Source organism: Bipolaris sorokiniana (genome assembly GCF_000338995.1).
Source record: "Bipolaris sorokiniana ND90Pr unplaced genomic scaffold COCSAscaffold_4, whole genome shotgun sequence".
Classification (NCBI taxonomy): domain Eukaryota; kingdom Fungi; phylum Ascomycota; class Dothideomycetes; order Pleosporales; family Pleosporaceae; genus Bipolaris; species Bipolaris sorokiniana.
The window spans coordinates 2,113,879-2,131,346 of NW_006911898.1; the positions used below are offsets into that span (position 1 = coordinate 2,113,879).

At 53.4% G+C, this 17,468-nt stretch overlaps 6 protein-coding genes across 6 annotated transcripts; 4 read left to right on the forward strand and 2 right to left on the reverse strand.

Annotated features, from left to right (window-relative positions):
• Window positions 1–87: 87 nt before the first annotated feature.
• Window positions 88–2,011, forward strand: COCSADRAFT_302639 (uncharacterized protein). The gene has a single exon (XM_007700010.1). It carries the CDS (start codon window positions 270–272, stop codon window positions 1,806–1,808), a length of 1,539 nt encoding a protein of 512 aa, XP_007698200.1. The 5' UTR covers window positions 88–269; the 3' UTR covers window positions 1,809–2,011.
• Window positions 2,012–2,485: 474 nt separating this feature from the next.
• Window positions 2,486–5,860, reverse strand: COCSADRAFT_138859 (uncharacterized protein). Its single transcript, XM_007700011.1, has 6 exons — window positions 5,731–5,860; window positions 5,579–5,671; window positions 5,440–5,525; window positions 4,233–5,387; window positions 4,064–4,184; window positions 2,486–4,016 (listed from the first exon to the last, which is right to left on the reverse strand). The coding sequence occupies exons 1-6, from the start codon at window positions 5,764–5,766 to the stop codon at window positions 2,841–2,843; spliced, it is 2,667 nt and encodes an 888-aa protein (XP_007698201.1). The 5' UTR covers window positions 5,767–5,860; the 3' UTR covers window positions 2,486–2,840.
• Window positions 5,861–7,123: 1,263 nt separating this feature from the next.
• On the forward strand, window positions 7,124–9,867 carry COCSADRAFT_169697 (uncharacterized protein; the record flags this gene model as incomplete). The annotated part of the gene is made up of 7 exons (XM_007700012.1): window positions 7,124–7,708; window positions 7,759–7,863; window positions 8,465–8,641; window positions 8,697–8,757; window positions 8,824–9,293; window positions 9,391–9,618; window positions 9,670–9,867. 7 exons carry the CDS (start codon window positions 7,124–7,126, stop codon window positions 9,865–9,867), a joined length of 1,824 nt encoding a protein of 607 aa, XP_007698202.1.
• A 783-nt stretch (window positions 9,868–10,650) lies between these two features.
• COCSADRAFT_113681 (uncharacterized protein) lies at window positions 10,651–12,916 on the forward strand. The gene is made up of 3 exons (XM_007700013.1): window positions 10,651–11,327; window positions 11,386–11,738; window positions 11,792–12,916. Exons 1-3 carry the CDS (start codon window positions 10,714–10,716, stop codon window positions 12,631–12,633), a joined length of 1,809 nt encoding a protein of 602 aa, XP_007698203.1. The 5' UTR covers window positions 10,651–10,713; the 3' UTR covers window positions 12,634–12,916.
• A 515-nt stretch (window positions 12,917–13,431) lies between these two features.
• COCSADRAFT_85501 (uncharacterized protein) lies at window positions 13,432–15,102 on the forward strand (the record flags this gene model as incomplete). The annotated part of the gene is made up of 3 exons (XM_007700014.1): window positions 13,432–13,786; window positions 13,863–14,449; window positions 14,503–15,102. The coding sequence occupies 3 exons, from the start codon at window positions 13,432–13,434 to the stop codon at window positions 15,100–15,102; spliced, it is 1,542 nt and encodes a 513-aa protein (XP_007698204.1).
• Window positions 15,103–15,474: 372 nt separating this feature from the next.
• COCSADRAFT_85487 (uncharacterized protein) lies at window positions 15,475–17,126 on the reverse strand (the record flags this gene model as incomplete). Its single annotated transcript, XM_007700015.1, has 3 exons — window positions 15,475–15,606; window positions 15,663–17,006; window positions 17,067–17,126. The coding sequence occupies 3 exons, from the start codon at window positions 17,124–17,126 to the stop codon at window positions 15,475–15,477; spliced, it is 1,536 nt and encodes a 511-aa protein (XP_007698205.1).
• Between the last annotated feature and the right edge of the window lie 342 nt (window positions 17,127–17,468).

Sequence of the window (17,468 nt, forward strand, 5' to 3'; positions counted from 1 at the left end):
TTAGCGGTCATGCACGCCAAGACACCTAGCCAGGCCGCAGCGTGCATTTCGCGTCACTCCGCAGCCACTGGCTTCTACCATTTCCATCACCATTACCACTCAACACCCATCTCGAGGCACCCCCTTGTGCTTCTTCGCGCCAATCCAGCAGGCCAATTCACCGGCTTCGAGCGGGCTGACGAGTGACTCAGCGGCTGCCTTGCGCCTCCCAGACAGAATCTCTCCCCCGAAACTCCGCATCCATACACAGACACACACGACTACCCACCATGACCATGGCTGAGAAGCGCCCCTATCCCGAGGGGCAGGGCCCGAATAGCGATGTGAAGCGCCCGAAACCATCAGATGCTGTCGAAGCTGCAAAGGCTAGAGCCAAAGCAAAGGCCGCTGAAATTGCAGCCCGATTCGCGAAGCCCGCTGCCTCTCCAACCCCCCCACCGCCGGCGGCTGGGGCAAGCGACGCGGTTCAGGACAAACTGGCAGCCATGAAGGCGAGGATGGAGGCGCTGAAGGCGGGCTCAGCAGCAGCCAAGCCCCCCGCCCCCGATTCCACAGGCCCACGCTTTGCGACAACCCTGGGCAACCGTCGCTCGGAAACGCCCAAGGTCGATGCGAAACCCAAGGCCGCTATGATGAGCCAAAAACAACCGCAAGACGAAGAGCTGGAGAACCCCTACTTTGACCCCAAGACTGCTGCCCTTGCCAAGAAGAGGGGCCCCCGTGTCCTCTCGTTCAACGAACATGGAAAGTACCTCGACCAGGCCTCGAAGCTACGCGCACAACGGCGACTCGAGGAGATTAAAAAGACGCTCGCCATCCAAGCCCGCCGCGCTGGTCTTGATGAAAATAGCGAACGCGGATTCCTGGTTCAGCCCCCTCCGGATATTGAATGGTGGGACGAGGGTATCCTAGTCGAGCCCAACTACGATTGCATCGACGACCCGTCCAAAGTCAAGGTTGACACCGATGATTCCATCATAACACTATATGTCCAGCATCCGCCGCTACTTAAAGCGCCCCAAGATCAGCGCTTGGTCCAAGTTAAGCCCATGTATCTTACCACCAAAGAAACACAGAAGCTACGCAGGATGCGCCGTGCTGCAGACCTCAAAGAACACCAGGCTAAAATTCGTCTTGGTCTTGAACCGCCACCACCACCAAAGGTCAAGCGCGGTAACATGATGCGTGTCATGGGAGAGCAGGCCATTGCGGATCCCACGGCTGTTGAGATGCTTGTCGAATCACAGATCCAGCAGCGTCATGATGATCATGTTACAGCAAACGAAGAGCGCAAGTTGACCAAAGAAGAAAAACAAGCAAAGCTTGCTGCGAACCAAGAAAAGGATGCACAAAAGGGACTATATATGTGTGTCTTCAAAATCAATACTCTGGCGTATGGCAAGCACCGCTTCCAGATCGACAGCAACGCCAAGGAACATACCCTCACTGGAATTACACTGTTCAATCCCGACCTGAATCTGGTTGTAGTTGAAGGAGGCGCGTATGCAATCAACAAGTACAAGAAGCTCATGCTCCAGCGTATTAAGTGGCACGAGAATGGACCACCCACAGAGAACCAGATGGAGAAGCAAGCCTCGGATCCGCAATGGCTGAGACCGCTCACCGACACTGGGGATATAAAGGACCACTCGTCCAACAAGTGTACGCTCATCTTCGAGGGTGAGATCAAGGAGCGATCTTTCCGAAAATGGGGCTCAAGGGTATGCGAGACCGCTGGTGAAGCTCGCGAGACACTTGGCCGCGCCAAGCTTGACAGCTTATGGGCGCTTGCTAAGAGTATCGAATGATCGCGGTCTGAGACGAGACATCAGACGACTAGACTGAGTGTCTGACCAAGTTCACACAGCACATGGTGTTAGAGGCGTTATTTTTGCTCGGAAAAACGCAACCCGGGCGTCTGATATACGGAGCTTCTTCTTCTTCATTCCAAAATGTAAGTTATACTCATAACCTCCGATAGGATATCATGGAATCTATGTATTAATTCAACTCTTTCTTTTCTACAGCAGCGTAGTAAGTGATGTCTATATGCAGTGCCCGAATACCCCCTACTGCAAAGAGATTCTGGATCCCTTTTTGCCTGTCTTCCGCCGGAGCCCATATGCGACTAGGGTGGTGATCCTGAGATACCGAGAACTTCGAATGCATGCGGAGAACTATATGCTGATTGCAACGTGAATCTTTTAAATACGTGGTAGGTACAAGACCTTTTGATCCCTGTATTGCCAATGACATTATTTCTGGCTTCTCTGGGATATCTCAATCTAATCCCTCACTTGTTCTTCTCACCCTTTTTTCCAAACTTCAAAGGAGAGATTGGTGTAGACTCGAAGAGGAGTACACAGTTAGTTTCAAAGCATAGCAAAGTAACATGTAACAAGTTCGAATCCAAATAATCTTGGAAACTTACAATACGAACCTTCTCTTGCAACAAACACAATGCAACATAAGTGAAAAGACTCAACTTCCGCATCTATAATATTGTCAATCTCAATTCCACCTAGAAAATCTATACACATCGAAGTCAAAAAAAGGGGGAATCGAACAAAAGAAACAACAAAGTACAAAAGAGCAAAGGAGAGTAAATACACACATATGACAGACCTCTCAAGTCCGGTTAAACGTTACGCTATGAAAAAACCCCCAAGAAACAAAAAAAAGACTCAAGCGCATCAGCTCTATCAACAGAACAATGTGCACACACTCTCTCTATCTCACTCCTCGTGTCAACCCACCATCTGTATCCCTCTGATTACTTCAATTAACCACCCCTTTACCCCTTTACCCCTCTCTATCCCCTTCCACTCTACTACACCTCTTCAAACCCCCAAATAAGTTCCACTCATAATCTTCTTAACCGCGCTCACAGGTTTCCACTCGACCACCGGACTAGCGGGCACATTCTCGCTCTCATCAGCATCCGCAAACGGATCGTCCTCGACATCATCCTTCTTGGGCGACACACTCTGACTCATACTGACATTGAGACCGCTGCCCATGGCCAGACACTGCTCGTCACTGATTTCCCAGCGGGCCTCGGTGTTGCCCGCGTTCGCCTGGCCGTCGGTGAAGAAGCGGGCGCGGACGGCGTTTGCGGCTGCGTCTTTGGAGAGGGTTACGTCGCCGAGGCGCCAGTAGATGAGGGCTTTGTCGCGGGAGAAGGTGCCGGTGGGTTTGGATTGGCAGGCGGTGGTTTTTGAGCCGGGCTCGAGGCGGATGACGAGGACGAGGTTGCGGACGGTGATGCTTGTTGCGGAGCCGAGCTCGAATTTAGGGTTGAGCGAGTAGGTGAGGAGGACGGACATTTGCGTGGGTTCTGGTTTCCATACTGGGTGGAGTATGATTGGGGGCAGAGAGGCAATGTTGCCGTCTTCGATGTGGAGTTGGTAGTGGAAGGCTACGGAAGTCTTTGTAATCTTTGACAGGTCCACAGTGTAGTTTCCTGGGTTATCTGGTGCCTGCTCTATGAAGGCAGGGTTGGGCGCTACCTTTTCAAGCACAGAAAAGTTGTCTAGTCGTATACTCTCTGTGCCGAATGGACCGGCCGAAATATCAATAGGATTGTATGCAAGCGCAACCTGCCCGATTACCATAGCCTTGGTGACATTACCCTGCTCAAACCAAGCGCTGACAGTCTCCACTAGTGACGCATTGAGCCCTGGTTCATGCAGGTCCGGATGCTTTACCGTGGTGCTAGCGGAGCTACTTAGCGATCGGCCCGATCGGATAGACTGAGTATCTGAGTGGGCATGGTCATCCGACAACAACGAGCGATGCGGAGGTTTGAATGCTGGAGACGAAGGCTGTTGTGGCGGAAGAGGAGGAGCAAAGGTTGCAGAGGTAGGCCCAGAAGCTGGGGCGGAATCACCGCCTGAAAGTGGTGGCATTTCACCTATGCTTTGAAGTTCTGGTGTTGCCGGACTAGGAACAAAAATCGTGTTGCGGACATCTCGTCGCCCTCGCAGTGTGCTTGATCGCTTGGGTTGTGCGGCTTGCTGCTCTAAAGTTAGTGCTGGTCGGTTTGACATCCAGAAGTACTTACTGCACGCAGCGTGTTGACGAGGTTCGCGGTAGCCGCATCAGCATCACCATCCTCTTCTTGGATTGGGGCGTTTCTAATATCGAGCTTAAATTGAGGAGGTGGGTTTCCTTCGCTTTGCACACTGGACTTTGTCAGCTCTGTAAGGGTTTCAGGTGTATGCTGTACTTACAACCCGGCCTCCCTTTCTGCTTCTGTGATGGCATCAAGAGCCGATGGTGGTACAGAATAACCTTCGGCGTCTTTCCCTGGTTCTGTATGTGTTTCCGTGGTGGTAGATGCTGGTACAGGCTCATTGAGCTCCGGTATCGGCTCTTGTACAGATGACGTTCCATTGACAGCATTGGGGGCTTCTGTCTCCTTCTCTGCCTCGGATGACTTGGGTGCGGTGCCGTTGGGAGCGGGCTCGGAACTGGCTTGTTGGGTGAGGTTTGGAGTATCCGATTCTTGGGAAGTGCTGGGTCGCTGAGAGTTCCTCAACGGTGATGTTGGACGTTCGGCCATTGGAGGCAAAGTAGGGATCTGGTTGTCGCGGTCCTTTGATTTCCCCTTGCCAAATCCACTAAAAGCCGAACCAATGTTTGCTGATGATTTCCGGTCTGGTGATGCCGCGCGTCCGTATGGGTGCGTGCTCTGTCTCCGTCGGCCCAGAACTGTACCGATTCGCTTCAGAGGGTTTGAGCTTTGTTTGTCTTGCGCCGATGCGCTCTTCTGGCTCCTGTTGTCGTCTGCTCCAGTAGGGGAGGATGGCAAAGCAGGTGGTGCCAAGCTCCTTGCTGGCGTTGGGGTATTACTCGGTTTCCGCGAAGGGGGACGGGCATCACCGCTGCGCATCCTCAACGCCCACATTTGAATCTCGTCGGCGGTCTCAATGTTGAGCATGGCATTGAGGGTCTCCTCAGCCGAAGACCTGCTGCGCTCGACCTGGTCCACCTCGTGCGTCTGGAACTGGGTAAGAACATCGCGGAGGTGGTTCAGCCGGGTTTCGTCAATGGCCTGTAGCTGTTCGAAAACGTAGGGCGCCTGCGAGTCCCACTGCAACTCGGCCTTTTCAATGTCCTGCACGGCGTCGGCAACGGCAGAAGCTTTGGCCTTTGATCCCTTATCACGAAGTTTAGCCTGCTTCTTCTGGGCCGAGTCAATGTCCTTGGCAATGGCGGCGAGGTTGCCCTGGATGTTGGCCATGGCCTGGATTTCGCGGTTGGTGCTGGTGAAGTCGCGGAGGGGTCGCTCGACGTCAGCCTCGATCTTGGCGGCAAGGTGGGCGTGGGAGTGGGCGACATTCTCGGTCGCGATGACGATCTTCTCCCATGGGGTCGCAAAGATGCTGTCTGACGGTCAATTCATGCGCAGAGGTGCGGATGGTGGGGGAAGCGTACCCGAGGTCTGACGAGTCGTCGGGAGGGTGTCTGTTTGCGAGCTTGCGCAGGCCTTGGACATACTGCTCTTCCACGCGACGGCGTTCCTGGGCTTGTGGTGAGTCGTGAGTCGTGTGCGGGTAGCCGGGGCCTAACCCACCTGCAGCCAGTCGGCAATGTGCGTGTTCAATTGGCCTACATGCTTGATGCGACTGTCGAGTACCGCTACGGCTTGCGCGGGAGAGAGCGATGTCTGGGGATCGAGTGAGCGGATGCTAAGGGCCTGACGGGCCTTGGGGGGAGTGCTCTTACCAGCAATGCTGGGTATTCTTTGCGTTGGAGCTCCATGGCGTCGAGGAGGGGGCACAGGCGCGCAGCCGGGAAGCAGCGGAGCAGCCGAGTTTACATGTACTCCAAGCCGTCGCAGCTTGTCAAAGTGTCGTGAGAGCGGATGTGGCTACGACTGCGCTGGCCGTGGTGGCTTGGGACTCTGCGCTTTGGGCCTAGTCGCCCAAGGCCGCGGTTGCGCCGGGGCTCTGACGTAACCTTGGAAACGATTCATTCACCCACGCGCACACATGCACACACCCCAGCTCCAGCACGGCCGGCCCTTCCGCCGACCATACGACGAGACGCCTTGTATTCATCCTGACACTCATGTGCGGCACCATGGCTGGCTGTATACTCACTCGCAATCAAGGCTGCGCTGCCTACACCGCTCTATTTCTGCGGGTCCCAGCAGCACACAGTTGGGTACCATTGATGCCCTTGTTCGGCCCATCTCGTGCCTGCCACCACCACTACTAATACTGTACTATTACTCGTACAATTTCTACTACCACTACTACTACGACAACAACAACAACAACAACAACAACAACAACTAGTACTGCTACCACTACTACTTAATACTACCACCATCTCCCTTCTGCTGCGTGATACTCATCTCCCTTCACATCCCTCCCAACACATGGCTTCGTCCGACTGGCGATCGCGCCTCGGCTTTTCGACGCGCCTGTTGGCTGTCACTAAAATGCAGGTAAAATGTCTCCATTGTCGCGCTAGACAATCCTGCTAGGACACTTAAGCTATTGCTCGGCAGGGCCTGACCCTGATCCATGTCTCGATGCTTGGATGCACTCCCTCTCCTGCTATTTGCTGAGAAATTGCACGCCTTTGCTTGCCTGCCATTCGCCAGAGTCTGATCTTTTCTTGTCGCCGTAGCTAATCCCGTGCCAGAACATCTGCCTACCAATCGTCCAACCCATCGCTATCCGCAGCCGATGCCCGTAAAGAAGCGACTAGAGACGAGGCAGCTTTTTATGATGCAGCGCACTCCTTGGTAGAAACCACGCCTCTTGCATCTCGACGTTGAATTTCTAATGCTTTTCCAGGACGACTATGACCGGCAGTGCAATGACAAGGTGATGTGCCTTCCGCGGCCATCACTTGAGTTTCCCACACTAGAGGTTGCATCGCACATCACAATCATCCCGACATGCACTAATTCTTGTGACAGGATGAGGACTACGTTCCAACCCCAGGCGGCAAACCTATTGGGAAATATCACAATGCCGTCTACCACCGTGAAGGCCTCTTCTCTGTCGTCTACAAAGCACCCGCATTGGGCAATGACGGCTTCTTTCCAGTAGACTCACCTGCAAAGAGCAGACTGGTCGCGCTCAAAATCACGACGCCTTCAGTTATGGAACCACCCCACGACTCGAAACGGGAAGCCAGCATCCTCAGCCTTGCAGCTTCAGACCGCATCATCCCACTACTAGACACTTTCCGTGAGAACGGAAGTCAGTTTGTTCTTGTCTTTCCTTTTATGCGCTACGACTTTAGTGATCTGCTAAGTGACAAGAAGTTGTCAAAGAGTCAAATCAAGTCGTGCATCAAGGACCTCTTTACTGGTCTAGCCTTCATTCACAGCAAAGGCATTATACATCGCGACGTCAAACCTTCCAACATCCTTCTCAAGTCTCTGGACGGCCCTGCATATCTGTCTGATTTTGGCATTGCTTGGGCGCGTGGAGTGCCGGACGCAGAACCCGCAGACTCAAAGATCACCGACGTTGGCACCACCTGTTATCGACCCCCGGAACTTTTGTTCGGTAATCAAAAGTATGATTGCAGCCTGGACCTATGGGCTGCCGGCTGCACGGTGGCGGAAGCACTCACTCCTGGTCACGAGACACTATTCGATTCCGGAGAGCTAGGAAGTGACTTGGCGTTGATCCAAAGTGTGTTTAAGAAGCTGGGAACACCAAATTTGGATGTTTGGCCGGTAAGTTCACACATTATTACAATCGCGTAGGCTTTTACTGAGTATAGTAGGAAGCAGCGGGTTTCCGCGACTGGGGCAAGGTGCAGTTCTACGAGTACCCAGCACAAGAGTGGTCTCAGTTGTTACCTGACCTATCTGAAGTAGAACGCGACCTTGTAGGCAGCCTGGTCAGGTACGAGAGTGGCACAAGGATAGGCGCATCAAAGGTACGCCTGGTAGATCAGTCACACAAGCAAAGCTAATTCTGGAACCAGGTTCTCGAGCATGCATATTTTGCGCAGTGAAAGCGCCTCTATGAAGTGCACAAGGCATACACGTGACATAATGGGTGGGAATCGTGCGGGGGAATTCCGCGTGTACGAGGCAATTACCGCAGCTTTGGTGCTAAGACGAGGTCATACGTCATTACATAGAAATAGTCAAAAATTCCAGGCGATGCAATCAGTGCCCCTCTGTAGCCGCGCGCCGTATCATGCTGGGTTCGATTAAAGGGCACTGAAATGGGTGGGCGAGTGGAAGTACGGACGTGGAAGAAAGCCCGGCAGGCGGGCGCTAGCACTGACTGCAGGGCTGACCCTCGGACCATTCACAAGCAACCGCCAACAGCGTCAGTACAGCAAAACACTGGCAGAACAACAAAACGTGCTGGCGTCCCCTACTTACATCAAACCCCCCGCTGTGTCAGGATAAACTTCATTCCATCCCGCCTGCATGTCGTCGCCGTCAAGATAGAACCTTCTCGGCCCTGGCCCCAAGTTGCAACCCCACACGTCGTCGCCGCTATCCCACATCGACCCTCGCCCTGGAAAGCCTGGCAGACCGCTCAACATGGCTTTCCTCTTCCGGAACAAACAGAAGAACAACCTTGAGTTGACGAGATCAATCAAGGAGCTCACACTGCGGCTTGGGCAGGAGGACAAGCCCAATCCCAAGGTGCGACCATGTGGCGGCGTCGAGGTGCCTGCAAAACATGGCTAACACGTGACAGCTGGAGGAGGGTCTTGCGCTCGACCTGCAGCAGATGAAAGTCCGGCTTCAGGGCACGCCTGGTATGGTTCGCCTTTCTGTGGTTGTGCCATGTGCACAAGTCTCTACAGCGCTGACACATGCAACAGATACCGAAGTCAACCCAGAGGCCGTCTTCCAGCTCCTCACAAATATACTCAACGAAGACCTGCTCTATGCCCTGGCTATAAACATACATAAGCTCCCGTTCGAGTCGCGAAAGGACGCACAAGTCATCTTCTCGACCGCATTCCGCTACAAGCCCGCTGGCCAGCCAACCCCGCAAGTCTTGGAGCATGTTGTCGCATACAGACCGGATATCATAATAGCGCTATGTCGGGGCTACGATAGGCGAGAGAGTGCTATGCCATGTGGCGGGATCCTGCGCGAGGCGCTTAAATATGATGCAATTGCTGCGCTGCTTCTCTACGACGAGCCAATGGAGGACGGAAAGACACTTGACCTGGGCAGTGTCAACCCCGATCTACCATCATCTGGCAACGGTGTGTTCTGGAAGTTCTTTGGATGGATAGACAAGGGAGCATTTGAAGTCAGCGCAGACGCATTCAATACGTTCAGGGTAAGAACGGATGGTCTGAGGATCCTTGGACAGGTGATTGACACATTGACAGGAAATCCTGACCAAACACAAGCCATTGGTAGCTACGTTCCTACAGACCAATTTCGACGCTTTTTTCTCAAAGTACAACACAATGTTGGTCCAGTCGGAAAGCTACGTAACAAAGCGTCAATCTATCAAGTTACTGGGCGAGATTCTGCTAGACCGAGCCAATTACAACGTCATGACCCAATACGTCGACTCTGGCGAGCATCTCAAGATCATCATGAAGCTATTGCGAGACGACAGGAAAATGATCAACTACGAGGGTTTCCACGTCTTCAAGGTGAGCAGTGTCAGGGTTGCAGTTGCTTGGATCCAACGCTTACAATGATAGGTTTTTGTTGCCAACCCTAACAAGTCCGTTGCAGTACAACGTATCCTGATCAGCAACCGGGATAAGCTGCTACGCTTCCTTCCTTCCTTCCTCGAAGACCGAACAGAAGATGAGCAGTTTATCGACGAGAAGAGCTTCTTGATCCGTCAGATTGAGCAGCTGCCGCCAGCGCCAGTTGTGCCGCCTGCAGCCATATAGCCATGGGTGTGCAGCGGGCACTAATGCTTACTTGTTGTTATGTTTTGCATACGATGGCGTTTGAGTTTGGATATCCTTTGGGCGTGTATTTCATGGTATGCATAGCATGGTTGGCGCACACTTGGCCTGTAGGCACTGCCATGCATGCAAGACGGACTATTTGAAGAAAAATGGAAACATTAAGACATGCTTGCTCAGCACGTGTGCGGTCTTGGATTGCTTACTACATGTTGTTTATTTTTGGAAGGGAAACTGACGACTGTAACGCTTTACATGGAGGCGCGCTTGTTTCAAACAAGTTTTTTATTCCTCTGCTCCAAACTATGGCAGGGGCAGGTTTTTGGGCAGACATGTATTACGCGTGAGTATTGCTCGCGTGCAGTAGCCCGGCGCCCAGCTCAGATCCGCAGCAATGTCTCAAAGGCTAGACTCTATATAGACCACACACATCGTCACATGACGCAGTCGATCGTCTCCCGCGTGCTTCCCCGCCAATGCAGTCATCGCGTGTAGGATGACACGTGGTAGTGATTGGCCGTCATCCTGCCGCACCACGCCTGCCCCGGTGTCTGTGGGCAGCAATTTGCGGCGCTGCAGCAACAGGGAGGCGGTCGTACTTGTAGCAGACGACCGAATATATACAACATTACGCGTGTACGGATGAGTGTGTATCTGGTATACAATTCGCGTACCTGCATTGTTTCTGTTGCTCTGAAGCATCTCCTTGACGCACCGCCCCGCACCAGCCCCTGATGCTAGCCCGTGGCCCGCAAGCTGGAAACTAGAGCCTCTCCTGTCCTTGGCGGTGAAGGGCCAAGGCGAATCAGCACAGCGCCGCCTCGCAGCATGACTTCAGAGCAGACCCGCATCACTCGCTGGCTGCAGCTACAAGACTCGGTTGCACCACAAGGCCCGCTGCTTAGTCCGGGGAACGAGTTCCCGCTGAGGACCCTGCCCTCTCTCCCTTCCAACAGCTCCCTCTCCGACATCGATTCGGATGAAGGCCCCAGGGTCCCCCAACGCACTCAAATCGCCACGCTTATCCACCCACCCGTCCCTACCATGACGGATGACCACGCCGCTGCTCGACGACGCTCCTCCTCCCTCGCCGGCGCTACCCTACCCACCAGAACAGACTCTAAGAAGCACCGCCGCCGCCCTTCGGACCACATTGCCGAAGAAGGTCCAGAGTCGTCGGGCGCAGACCGCTCAGACTCAGACTCCCTGAGTGACAGCGACGAACACGACACCGACGATATGAGCGCAGACGGGCTCGAGGATGACGAGGAGACGGGCCTCACCAAGAGAGACAGGCGCAGGCGCCGGAGAAGAAAGAGGAGGAACACCCTGCTTGACCAGCGCATTGTTCCTGACGACACGTACACAAAGGAGGAGAAGAAAATTGCCGACCAAAATCTCCTCAAATCCATGCTCATCAATGCCGTCCTCATTGGTCTGTGGTAAGCACGCGACCGCAGCAGATACACAAGACTGAATGTGAAACTGACCCTATTCCAGGTATCTCTTCTCCATATCCATTTCCGTCTACAACAAATGGATGTTCAAGGAGGCCAAGGACGACGGCGAGGCCAAGAATATCTTCCCATTTCCTTTGTTCACCACATGCCTGCACATGATTGTGCAGTTTACTCTCGCGTCGCTCGTTTTGTTTCTCATACCCTCCTTTCGACCAAGACATGACTCCCTTAACCCGCATGGCGCCAGAGGGCGTGCCGAGCCGCTGGACCCAAAGAAGCCGCTCATGACCAAGTGGTTCTACTTTAGCAGGCTTGGACCCTGTGGTGCAGCTACTGGCATGGACATTGGCTTGGGTAATACGAGCTTGAAGTTCATCTCATTAACCTTTTTCAGTAAGTGCTCGCATGCGCCACTGTTTAGGAAAAAAGACGGCTAATATGAACAGCAATGTGCAAGTCATCTGCACTAGGTTTTGTCCTCGTCTTCGCATTCCTCTTCCGTCTTGAACAACCGTCATGGAGACTGGTCTTCATCATTCTCATCATGACTGCTGGTGTCGTGATGATGGTAGCTGGTGAAGCTGCCTTTCACACGCTCGGCTTCATTCTCGTCATGGTATCAGCGTGCTCGTCGGGCTTCCGTTGGTCCCTGACCCAGATACTGCTCTTGCGCAATCCCGCCACGGCCAACCCATTTTCCTCCATCTTCTTCCTTGCGCCTGTCATGTTCCTCAGCATATTCATTCTCGCGATACCCGTGGAAGGCTTCCCCGCGCTTTTGGAGGGCCTTTCACACCTATTCGAAACAAAGGGCACTGCTCTCGGCATTGGCATTCTTTTATTCCCGGGAGTCCTGGCCTTTCTCATGACCGCATCCGAGTTTGCTCTGCTGAAGCGGACTTCGGTCGTTACCCTTAGCATTTGTGGCATTTTCAAGGAGGTGGTTACCATTGGAACCGCAAATCTCGTTTTCAAGGATCCGCTTACGCCCATCAACCTGACTGGGCTTGTCGTTACTATTGGCAGCATCGCCGCATACAACTACATGAAGTTTAAGAAGATGAGGGAGGAGGCGCTCATGAATGCCCATCTGCAGAACCAGAGCGAGTATGCGGCGGTGAATACAGTAGACCCTCTGGAGCGCGACAGAAGAGGCAGCGTGGTAGTACGGCCAGGGCAAAGCATAGTGCGCACCAGTCTTCAGCTTGCGCCTGGTGTGAATGGAGCCGCATTAGTGGACAGTCCAGCAAGGGCGAGTCCATTGAAGCGGCCAGAGGACCACGAGTAGTAGGCATGCATCTAGCAACCATTGCCAAACCCTCCAGCAATATGCTGAGGGGATTCCCTAATTTGTCCCTTTGAACCGCGTCGTTTTTTCTTTGTAGCATCAGTGGCGTTTTGCAAGTAATTTGATGGGTTGGGAGGAGGAGGCGACGACATTCGCTTTGTATCATCATCCGCATATCGTCTTCGCATGTTGTGCACGTGAGCGCTGTATATGTAAATCCCTCGGCGGTATTTCATAACCAATCTACATACTAGCTAAAACGCAAATCCCATTCCGATAGAACCCTAGTGCCCCATGTCGTGCTTCCATGTGTAGTCATTGGGGCCCAGCCCCAGCAGCCAATCAGTCCGGCATGCACACCATCGTAATGATCGCCACTTGAGCCGCCACGGGCTCTAGGCGCACCCTTGCCCATTGGACCCTAACTCGACTTACCTCACGAGGAGGTGTCATGCACGTCAGGAGCCAGCACACCCACCACCAAGTCTGGTGTTGAGCGCCAGTTATCCCCCTCCTGTTGCTATTGCAGCTGCTGCATCCAAATTGGCAGCGCGCCACACGGACGGTGTTTCACCCTTGACACGTTCACCCGAAGGACCGACCTCAATCAGCATCGATTCGTGGCTGAGAGTGCACAAACGTCTCTGCTTACCCATACCTTGTCTTGCCGCCGACGAATAGCTTGCGGCTTTGTGGTTTTTTTCTTGTCACGGGAAACATCAGCGACCGCCTTGTACTTTCCGAACTGCGCGGGCACCACACCCTTTCTTCTCTACCTTCCTCTCTCCCGCCGCTGTCATGCGGCCCCTCAGTGCGCTTCTCGCGCTCCGACTGGCGCTGCTGCCCTCGCTCGCACTGGCAGCAGATCTCAAGATCGAAGTCACACGACCAGTGGAATGCACGCGCAAAACAAAAAATGGAGACAAGGTTTCCATGATGTACAAGGGCACGCTGGTCGACGGCACGAAGTTCGACTCGAGCTATGATTCTGGAAGACCATTTAGGTTTACGATTGGAAGGGGCCAGGTGATCAAGGGCTGGGATCAGGGGCTGCTGGATATGTGTATTGGAGAGGGCAGGAAGTTGACGATACCGCCGGAGCTGGCATATGGGAACCATGCCATCGATGTCATTCCGGCCGGATCAACACTTGGTACGTTTTGTGTGGCTGAGATGTTTCTTTTTTCCTCATTTGCTAGAACGATGAGCTAACCAAGGCGCAACCACAGTGTTCGAGACCGAGCTTATGGGCATAGATGGCGTCGAGCCAGAACCTGTGAAGACAGAGCAACCAGCTAAACCCACCGACCCTGCACCAGCGACCACCAGTGCTGCGGTTACAGACGACGACGACGCGAACGCGAACAACGAAGAAGCTGCGCCCGAGAACGTACACAAGCCCACATCTGCCGCGCCAGACACGAAACCTCTGGCAACGGGAGAACCTGAAAAGCAAGCCGCTGCACAAGGCAACCCAATGGACGGCGAATCTGGAAATGGCGAGTGCAATCTCCTTGGAGATTTTGCCTTGCTAGTACAAGCAGCTCTAGGACTTCTTGCTGTCTCCTCGCTCGCCGTCAAGCGGATGCGCGAACATCCCCGCCGACCGCTCAAGATCTGGTTCTTCGACGTATCCAAGCAAGTCTTTGGCTCGGTCCTACTCCATCTCGCGAACATCCTCATGTCGATGCTCTCCTCTGGCAAATTCGACGTAGCCAATGTCTCACCAGCCACTACAACGCACCTAGTCAGCAAAGACAGCGAGGGCGACCAGCCAAACCCATGTTCATTCTACCTCTTGAACCTCGCTATTGACGTAAGTCCTCTCCCGTCCTTTCCCTTTCCTCATAAACTAACCAACACATACAGACTACAATCGGCATCCCCATTCTTGTCCTCCTCCTCCGCCTCCTCCATAAAGCCTTCTCCCTCACCCCGCTCGCCAACCCCCCCGAATCCATCCGCTCAGGCAATTACGGGCATCCCCCGCGAGCAACCTGGTGGCTCAAACAATCCATCATCTACTTCCTCGGCCTCATCGGCATGAAACTCTGCGTCCTCGTCCTCTTCGCCCTCCTACCTTGGATCGCCTGGATCGGCGACTGGGCCCTCCGCTGGACCGAAGGCAACACCGCCCTGCAAATCGCCTTTGTCATGTTTGTCTTCCCGCTCATCATGAACGCCTTGCAATACTGGATCATCGATAATTTCATCAAGGATCCTGAGGCTTCTGGGGGTGAAGATGCGAGATACGGGGTTGTGCGCGAGGAGGAGGAGGAGGAGAGTGATAGTGAGGATGAGGGCGAGGATTGGGAGAGGCAGCGTAGGAGGGAGGTGGGCATTGATGAGACGGAGAATGGGGATGAGGAGGCGAAGGAGGCGAGGGTTAGGGCGGCGAGGGTTAGGGGCGAGGATTATGATCCGGAGATTCATGGGGCGAGTGGGAGTGCGAAGACGAGGACGGATTGAGGGGGGTTGGTGTCTGATGTGTTTTCGTTTAGTTTTGTGAGTGGCTGAATGGTTGGGGGGAAGTGGAAGTGTGCGTGTTTCGTGTTGTTGTTGTTGTTATTTTTGTTGTTTTTTCGTGGTTAAAAGAGGGGAGTTTATCAATCGTTCATTTCTTTATTGTAGAATCTCTTGTTTTTTTCTTCTTCTTCTGTGAATAGACATGGTAGGTGTCTTTCTCTGAGCGTATAACATGCGGGGACATGTATAAATCACAGGGTAAAAATATAATTTTTTGTAAAGCTCGATCATCAACATGGTATTCTTTTTCCTCTTCTTCTCTCTTTATCTCTTTTTCTTTTCTTCTTTCGTTTGGTTCAAGAATATACAAGGCATTTACAACATGGGCTTAATCTCCGCCGCCTCCTTAAACTCAGCACCAGTCTTCTCTCGAATCTCGTCGACCGTAACTCCATCAGCGAGTTCAACCAGCGTGAGACCTTCTGTAAAGTCGACGTCGAATACGCACTAAGCACATGGTCAGTAACTAATATTTTACCAGGGAAAAAGGGGTCGAAACTCACCAACTCGGTAATAATCCTACTAACACACGCCTTGCCCGTAAGCGGAAACTCGCACTGCTTCAAAATCTTCGGTCTGCCCTTTTTATCCGTATGCTCCATGGTAACCACCACCTTTGTCTTTTCAGGATTCGACACGAGATCCATTGCGCCTCCAAACCCTTTAACTTTGCCCGGCAACATCCAATTCGCCAGGTCACCTCTCGCCGAAACTTGCATCGCACCCAAGATAGTAAGATCGATCTTGCCCGCACGTATCATACCGAATGATTCCTCGGAGCCAAAGCACGAGGCACCGGGAGCCAAGGTTACTGTTTCTTTACCCGCGTTGATGAGATCGGGGTCTTCTTGTCCCTTTGCCGGGTAAGGACCGAGGCCCAGGATACCGTTTTCAGACTGAAGCTGGACTTCTACGCTGGCGTCTACGAAAGAAGGGGCGAGCATGGGCATGCCGATACCCAAGTTTGCATACATGCCGTTTTTGAATTCTTTGGCTGCGCGGCGGACGATGCGGTCGCGCTTACCCAGACTAGCCATGGCCTCGGAGGGATCCTTTGCGTTTACTACTTTTTCGATTTTCTTCTCGGCGGTGGACTGGATGACGCGGTCGATGTAGATGCCGGGGACGTGGACGGCGTTGGGGGGGATATCGCCGACATCGACGATGTGCTCGGCTTCGACGATGGTGGTGGTGGCGTTGCGGGCCATTGCGCCGTTGAAGTTTTGGGCGGAGAAGCGGAATTGCACGTTACCCAGGCGGTCGGCTTTGTAGGCTTTGATGAAGGCATAGTCGCCTTTTATGCTTTCTTCCATGACGTACGACTTGCCGGAGAAGACTTTGACGTCGCGCGGGGTCGAGTACTGGGCTACGCTGCCGTCGCTGTTGTGTCTGAGTGCTAGTTCGCCGGTTTGAACAACAGTGCCAAAGGCGGCGGGTGTGTAGAAGGCTGGGATGCCGGCACCGCCTGCTCGACATCTTTCGGCCAGAGTGCCTTGCGGTGTGAGTTCGAGCTCGAGTTCTCCTGTGAGGTACATTTGCTCGAGGACCTTGTTCTCGCCTACGTAACTGGCAATCATCTTCTTGACTTGCTTGCTTTCGAGGAGCAGGCCGAGACCGCCTCCTACGACTCCGGCGTTGTTGGAGACGGCAGTCAGGCCGGTGATTCTGGGTGTGTTCTTGACTTGCTCAATCAGTGTGTCGGGTACACCAGAGAGACCGAATCCACCGCAGAGCAGTGTACTGTTGGGCTGCATGTCTTCGATGGCGGCTGCAGCGCTGGGATACACTTTGTTGATCTCATTGCGGCGGAGAGACGAAGAAAAGGAGCGCGAGAGGTTGAGATATGTCTATTGGAGTCAATCGCTGCCCTGAAATACGTTGACAACTAACTGATGGGCAGGTATAACCTTTGTTGTACTTCGCGAAAAGGTGCGCGCAGTGCGGAGAGTGTGGGATATTGAAGGCATCTTGTTCGAGTACGTATGCGAACACCGAAGAAAAGCTACTGTCCAAGAAGGAATGTTTTGCTAGAGGCGCCCCCTCGAATAATTGTAGAAAAGGAATGCAGAGTTTCTGTAGAAATGTGGTTTAACATGGCAGCAGCCTCGGGCAATGGTTTAGTATGGGTTCCATCGGCATGTGAGCGGCATGGCGGAATTGGGCCGGGCACGGAATGTGGAGGAAAACCGAGGGTCCGCAATGCGGAGAAGAGGGTTTGTGTGCTGAGTGCTGATTGGACGGCAATGTCTGAGCCAGGGAAGTCACGGAGATGTTTTCCTTGTGTCGGAACGCCGATGAGGGACGGCCTT